The sequence below is a fragment of the Zalophus californianus genome, chromosome 6, assembly GCF_009762305.2.
Source record: "Zalophus californianus isolate mZalCal1 chromosome 6, mZalCal1.pri.v2, whole genome shotgun sequence".
Classification (NCBI taxonomy): domain Eukaryota; kingdom Metazoa; phylum Chordata; class Mammalia; order Carnivora; family Otariidae; genus Zalophus; species Zalophus californianus.
Window position 1 is genome coordinate 113,153,201 of NC_045600.1, and position 7,161 is coordinate 113,160,361.

The window sequence follows — 7,161 nt, forward strand, 5'->3', positions numbered from 1 at the left end:
CTGGCTGTAGCATTCTGAGTACAGAGCCCATTCCGCAGGTGGGCCGCACAGGGAGGCTGACAGCCAAGATCATGGAGAAAGATGACCCCTTCTCCCAGAAGCCCCTCAGCTCACCATGGTGCTTACCTGCAGTGCCCTTCACTGAACCCGGAGGGCCCAGCCTGCCCTGTGGCACAGCCCCAGCACGGGGCCAGCCCAGCCAGGCAGAAGTGGTGCTGTGGGCCTAGGACAGGGAAGTCATTTGCAGACCTCACAGGGCAGCTCTGAGCCACGTTCTGAATGGAGTAGATTGGGCAGGTAGACTGTGTGTCCCAGGGCTCTGACCGGCCAAGAGTCTTGGCTCAGTGACTGATGGGATTGGAGGCTGGGGAAGGGAGCAGAGGATGCAGGGGAGACAAAGAGGGCCCCCGAGTGCAGGTGGGTGAGGCTAACAGAAGGCAGGCAGGAGGGACCTGGCTCTAAACTGGCAAAGTCTGGGGCAGGTGGCAGGGTCAGGGGGGTGGGGTGGAGCTGGACTCCCAACAGGTGAGTGGTGGGTGTTTGGAGAGCAGCCAGCCTTCGCCTTCTGCCCCCTGACCCCACGAGAGCCAGGGTAGAGCTACGTTCGGAGGCTGATGTGTGGTTCCTGCTGGCAGGCCCCAAGGTGGGGTCTCTGTGTGGTGGGACAGTAACCCCAGAGGTCCCGCTGCTCCCGCCCTGTGCCGCCCCCCCCCATGCCCCCGGGGCCTCACCCTGCCCTTCTCTCCTGCCCAGCCCAGAAGATTAGCCAGCTGGCGGCCGTGAACCGGGAGAGTGAGTTCCGCGTGCTCATCCAGCCCGAGGCCTTCTTCAGCATGTACTCCAAGGCCGTCTCCCTGGAGGTGGGGCTGCAACACTTCCTTGGTTTTCTGGGCTCCATGCGCCGCCCCATCCTGGCCTGCTATAAGCTGTGGGGACCTGGCCTCCCCAACTTCTTCCGGGCCCTGGAAGACATGAACAGGCTGTGGGAGTTTCAGGAGGCCATCTCTGGCTTCCTGGCCATGCTGCCCCTCATCCGGGAGCGGGTGCCCGGGGCCAGCAGCTTCAAGCTCAAGAGCCTGGCCAAGACCTACCTGGCAAGAAACATGAGCGAACGCAGCGCCCTGGCCGCCGTGCTGGCCATGCGAGACCTGTGCCGGCTCCTCGAGGTCTCCCCAGGCCCCCCACTAGCTCAGCACGTCTACTCCTTCAGCAGCCTGCAGTGCTTCGCGTCCCTGCAGCCACTGGTGCGGGCGGCCGTCCTGCCCCGCGCCCAGGCCCGCCTGCTGGCCCTCCACAACGTGAGCTTCGCTGAGCTGCTGGCCGCACACCGCCGCGACCCGCAGCAGGGGCTGCGGAAGTACAGCCGCTACCTGAGCCTGCCCCCCACCTCGTCACCCCCTGCCCAGCGCGTTGGCCACTTGCAGGCTCTGAGCACCTACTTCAGAGGCCTGTCGGAGGAGCCCGTCTCTGCCCGGGCAGAAGGCATCGCCAACCCTGTTGCTGGCCATAGCTTGGCAGAGAGGGTGTGCCAGCAGAGCTGAGAGGAAGCCCAGACTGGCTTGGAATCTCTGGGGATAGGGAGGGGGTCCCTGAGCCAGCACCCCCCCAACCCACTGCCCATCACTGCATTCCCAGGTCCTGGCCCCCAGCACCCCGTTGTCATTTGGTCCAGAATCTGTTCTCTGGGACCAAATTCCCGTTCTCTAAAAACCCCACAGAGAAGGTTCCGAGTCCAAGCAAGTCCAAGTCCTAACTCCCCAGGGGCCACCAGATCCCCTTTTCAGGCCTTGGGAGCACCCATGGGTCGGTTCCCTCGATCCCTGGGCCCCTCTCCTCCAGGAGCCAAAACCACGGGGTAAAGAAGGCCCAGCCTCTGGGCTGAGTGGTCCCCAGCCACCCAACCTGCCACTTCTGTGAGTGTCACTGCAGCCCCTCCCTGACCTCCAGCCACTGCCCCCTATAGGGGACCTGCTGACAGCCCCCAGAGACCCTGCCCGCAACACCCCACGGGTACACAAAGTGCCTTTCAAACCAAGCCACTGTCATGAGTTTGGGTTCTCCCACCATCTGCCTGTCTGAAGGCCAGCTCTCTTTCACTGCTCTGGGGACAAAAATGCATTTTCATCCCCAAAGAGCCTCATATCTGCAGAGACAGAAGCTACTGCTTCATGTCTGTCCCTCCTTCCAAAGTCAGACCCTTCCAAGCTTGCTTCTTTCCTCTGGCTGTATGGACACCTCCCCTTAGGCTTCGCTCTTCAGCCCTCAGGCCACCAGCCTCTCAGCATGGCTTTTGCTCTCTCTGCGCTGCTCACCTCAGCCCCACTGAGGAATGTCCTCTAATCCAGCGCTGCGTACCACATACACCAGGGGCCTGCAGCGTTGGCATCCGCCGGGAGCCTCTACCCCAGACCTCTGGAATCAGCATCTCTGAGGTGGGCCCAGCAAACTGGTTTAGCACGTCCTTCAGATGAATCTGATACCCGCTAAGACTCAGAACCAGTACTCTGATAGACTGCTCCCCAAAAGCGCAGCAGGGTGGAGTAGCAGAGTAAGTCCTGGGCCCTACTGGGCACATGGAGGGTGACCTAGGAAAAGACCCCTTCCTGAACTCCGGCATCCCCACCCGCTAAATGGGCTCCCATCCAGCTCTGCCATTCTGGGATTTTAGACATGGACCGAAGCCACCGAGGCAGTGGGCAGGGCGGTTTGCAACTTAAACCCTAGCTCTCAGCCCCAAGCTGAGGCCCCCAGCCTTGTGGTCACACCAGAGGTCAGCGGCAGAACAGAGGCAGGTCAGGGCCTTCCCTCTGACCAGCAGAACCACTGTCCCCGCCCTGCTCCTCTTCCTTCCTTCTTCCTTGGCTCCTGCCACAGGGACACAGCCCAGGCCTCCAGCCTCCATTGCCCGAGCTTTCACAGGGTTGAGGTCTGCGTGCCCACACCTCAGCCCCCATCCAGCAGGTGCCCTGCAGATGCACTGAGGGATTGCATGGGAACTGGCTACCACAGTGGGAGTGCTGGTCGACCAGTGCACTCTGATGCATTTAAAATGGGATTCAAGTTCAAAGCAAGTGTTGACTTAGAAGCTCCTGTGGGAACAGGCTGATGGGGCCGCAGCCTAGCTGTGATAACCATCTCGGCAACTGCAAGGCAGTACCTGGGCCACCGTTCATAGCGTCGTCCCTCAGCCTCACCCTGACCCGGGCGGCGCCCACTGGCTTCCAGCCCCACCGTGCTTGCTACCTGCAGAGTGCTTGACCACAGGTTTTACAACAAAGGGCTGTTCTGCCCTCTCTCCATTTATGCAGCCTCTAATAAAGATGTGAATGTTCAAAGTCTGATGCACCGATCCAGCACTGCTCAGCCAGCCCCAGCAGCCACTGAGCAGCCTCTTACCTCGGGAAGAGGCTACGTTCCCAGACATGGAAGAGCTGCCCTTCATCACATCCTCTGGGGACTCAGCAAAGCTGAGAGCCCCTTGTTGTTCAGTGCTGAGGGCCTCACAGATGTGAGCTCCCCCATTCCAAAGGGGGAGACCTAGGGTGGGCCTGTCAGGGATCATCTCCCCAAAGGAGAGGCACATGGAGGGAAAGAAGCACCAGTTTCACGAATTACCCCCTAGAGGGCGTCTGGAGCCAGAGACGGGTGTCCGAACCTCATCTCTTTTCTCTGCTGGGTAATCTTGCACCCCTGTGTGTGTCCCAGAGTCACAGGTGGCAAAACCCCCAACAATGGGGAGGAGAGCCCAGGACATTAGAAATGTGTAATTAACGTGCCGCTGTCCGGGGTTTCACCGGTGGAATCCACGTTAGTACGTGCAGGGATTCCCACAGCACAGGCAGTGTGGGGGGACTGGCCTTCCCCAAGCCTGGGTGAGCAGCCCGGTGATGTCATTGGATCCGTGCCACCACCCTTAACCCCACCTACCTGCCCCAGATGCCCAAATTCCAGTCCTGGAGTTTTAGTCTCTAAGAGCAACTCCAAATAGGTCCCCTGTGCCTCATGTTTGAATCCTATCTCAGAGTCACCCATGTCAGCTAACCATGAACTTGCTGGGCTTGAAGTCAGGACACTGAGTTTCTTTTTTCTTTTTTTTTTAAAGATTTTATTTATTTATTTGACAGAGACAGAGAGACACAGCGAGAGAGGGAACAGGGGGAGTGGGAGAGGGAGAAGCAGGCTTCCTACGGAGGAGGGAGCCCGATGCGGGGCTCGATCCCAGGACCCTGGGATCATGGCCTGAGCCGAAGGCAGACGCTTAACGACTGAGCCACCCAGGCGCCCCTCAGGACACTGAGTTTCAATCCTCACCACAGCCTCTGACTGGTCTGGTGTGTCAAGCTCACTGATGCATAGGCTCTGGCTCTGTCAAATGGGATCATATCAATCATTTTTCCCTCACAGGCTCCTGCATGAACCAATGAGAGAATGTGGAAATAGGTTTTTAATATATGAAGAACCACACAAACATTAAGATCTTCTTTTACAGACAACCAAGACGACAGTTTTATTGCTTCATGAGTTACAAGAATTTAATAGATCTTAGCTCTTAGCAAAAAATATACATGAGCTTGGCTTCAGGGAAGAAAAAACAAGAGGGGGCGCCTGGGTGGCTCAGTCGTTAAGCGTCTGCCTTCGGCTCAGGTCATGATCCCAGGGTCCTGGGATCGAGTCCCGCATCGGGCTCCCTGCTCAGCGGGAAGCCTACTTCTCCCTCTCCCACTCCCCCTGCTCGTGTTCCTGCTCTCTCTGTGTCTCTCTGTCAAATAAATAAATAAAATCTTAAAAAAAAAAAAAGAAAGAAAAAACAAGAGCAGAGCAGACAATTGTGGGGGTCCAAGGCAGTCAGGGAGGAGAGCAGGGGAGTCGACCTTGGAGTGGCTGAGAAGTGGGTGGCTCTGTGTCCCCAACACACCCAAATGGGGGATTTCAGCCCCACGTACCTGAAGCAGGGAACAGCCTTCCAGTGACACAGCTCAGCCGTGGCCAGCCCTACCTGCTCTGGTGCCTCCTTCTGAGGCCCAAGGGCTCACACCCCCAGGAACCCGGCCCCCTCCCCCATCCCTCCTCCTCCAGTCCCCACGTGCCCCACTTCATCCTTATTCCTACTCAGACTCGCTCGGACCCCTAGGGCCTACCCTGGCAATTCTCCCTCTCTCAGAGTTTACTCTGCACCCTACAGCTCCCAGCAGGTCCAGCCCCTCTTCCTGGATCCTCTGACCTCAGGCTTGTGTCCACCCCACAGCCCACGTGTCCCCAACCCCTGTGCCTACAGGGGAGGTGCTGGAGCTGCTCTCAGACTCAGCCGAGCTGGAGCGGCTCTCAGACTCAGCCAGCAGGGGGCGCTGCAGCCCCGCCTGGCCCTGCGATAAGGCGCAGCTCCAGTAGGTGGGGAGTGGAGGGGCGTGGGGCTTAGGCTCCCAAAGCGCTCAGTCTTTTCGTAAGTGCCCGGCACCCTGCGGGTGGTATGGGAGGTAGCTTCAGGTAGATAGTGCGTGGAGAAGTTCAAAAACGTCAACCGTGTTGTGTTTATTTTAACATCTATTAGAAAAAAATATAACCAGCATATCAAAACGGTGATTTCTGGAATATAGTTGCTCAGAATGATGCTAAAGTGGAATTACTTAAAGGTCTAATTTAAGGACAAATATTAGGTAACCACAAGCTCAGGAGGCACACAGGTATAGCAAAATTTGTGACTTAATTTGGGGAAATCCTGGGTTACCTCCCATTGGAATTAGGATGAGGGTTACAGCTAAAGTCAGGGCCCAGGTTAGAATTGGGGTAAGGATGGGGTGGGGTTAGAAGTTGGGGTAAAGCCTCAGGTTAGGATTTGGGGCTATATAAAATTTAGGGGCACATTTGGTGATGGAGGTTAGCAATGGAGTTAAGAATCAAAAGGAACAGAATTAGAGTCACTCTTGAGGCTACAGATAGGTCACTTTAGCAGCTGCAGAGTCCAGGAAACTGTGGAGGGGTAGGAGCTTCTGAGAACCCCCTCATATGGCACCCTAAGTGTGGCCCGCCTCCCTCCCCAGCATCCTCTTCTAAAAGCACACCACAGAGGTGCCTTGGTGGCTCAGTCAGTTAAGCGTCTGCCTTCAGCTCAGATCATGATCCCAGAGTCTCAGGATCGAGCGCCGAGTCTGAGCCCTACATTGGGCTCCCTGCTCAGCAGGGGAGTCGGCTTCTCCCTCTCTCTCTCTGCCCCTCCCCCTGCTCGTGTTCTGTCTCTCAAATAAATAAATAAAATCTTTTTAAAAATTAAAATAAAATAAAAGCATGTGCAGGCGTTCCACCTGAGCTCACTGAACCCTGGGTGGGGAGGCACAACCGTGGTCCAATCCGGGAGTAAGGGCCTCCAGCTTGAGCTGATGAATACTGCCCCCAGCGGACACAATTGGAAGGTAACTGTGTGCTTTCTGTTTCTCAATGCGCTTTCTCAGTGTTTTCTCATTTAGCACAGGTAATCTCCTGCAGTCTTGCCAGCACCCCTCTGCGGTTACGTCATCACTCTCTTTCTGCAGATGAACGCAGGGTGGGGGTGGGGAGCAGGAAGGTCGCGCACCTTGCTCAAGGTCGTTAAACTTGTACGTGGCAGGGTTGGGGTCTACCCAGCAGGGCGCCTGTGTCTAGACTGGAGCCATCTGTGGCCCACAGCTGCCAGGTGCACTGCCATGCCGATGAGGGGTGGGGGTTGGGGGAGGGGGTGGGGGAGGGGAGCGGGGGCGGCCCTCTGCCCTCTCCTTCCTGCACCCTCCTGGTCTGTTGGTCTCACAAGAGGTGAAATTCAAGCTTTAGAAAGCTAACATCCCAACATTCTGGTTCCAGCACTTGAATTTCTACTAATTCTATTTTTTTTTCTTTTAGAGCAGTGCTTCTCCAACCTTTTTATTTTTATTACCCCCATAAGGAGCCTCTTTAGACATATTTTTACCTAGTCATGACCCCCTCTCCAGTGTAATTTCAATACTACATATACCCTGTAGATTCCTTAGGATTCTCTACGTACAAAATCGTGTCATCTGCAAATAGAGGTCATTTTACTTCTTCCTTACACACATGTACTCTATGTCTGTTTATGTACTGTGGTCCTTTGGAGGGTCAGAAACCATCGAAATATCTAAGGTTGTTAGTGGGACCCCTTAAACCTATTTTCAT

General features: G+C 56.3%; 1 protein-coding gene across 3 annotated transcripts in view; it reads left to right on the top strand.

Moving 5' to 3' along the window:
- The window catches only part of PML (PML nuclear body scaffold), a 41,396-nt gene extending 37,332 nt beyond the window's left edge, over positions 1-4,064 (top strand). For 2 of the 3 annotated variants that reach the window (XM_027570548.2, XM_027570549.2), the window contains one exon: positions 754-4,064. In XM_027570548.2, the coding sequence (XP_027426349.1) occupies positions 754-1,541 (788 nt within the window). In that variant the 3' untranslated portion in view covers positions 1,542-4,064. The remainder of the gene's footprint in view (positions 1-753) is intronic. The other variant, XM_027570551.2, reaches the window with a different exon arrangement.
- The last annotated feature ends 3,097 nt before the right edge of the window (positions 4,065-7,161 follow it).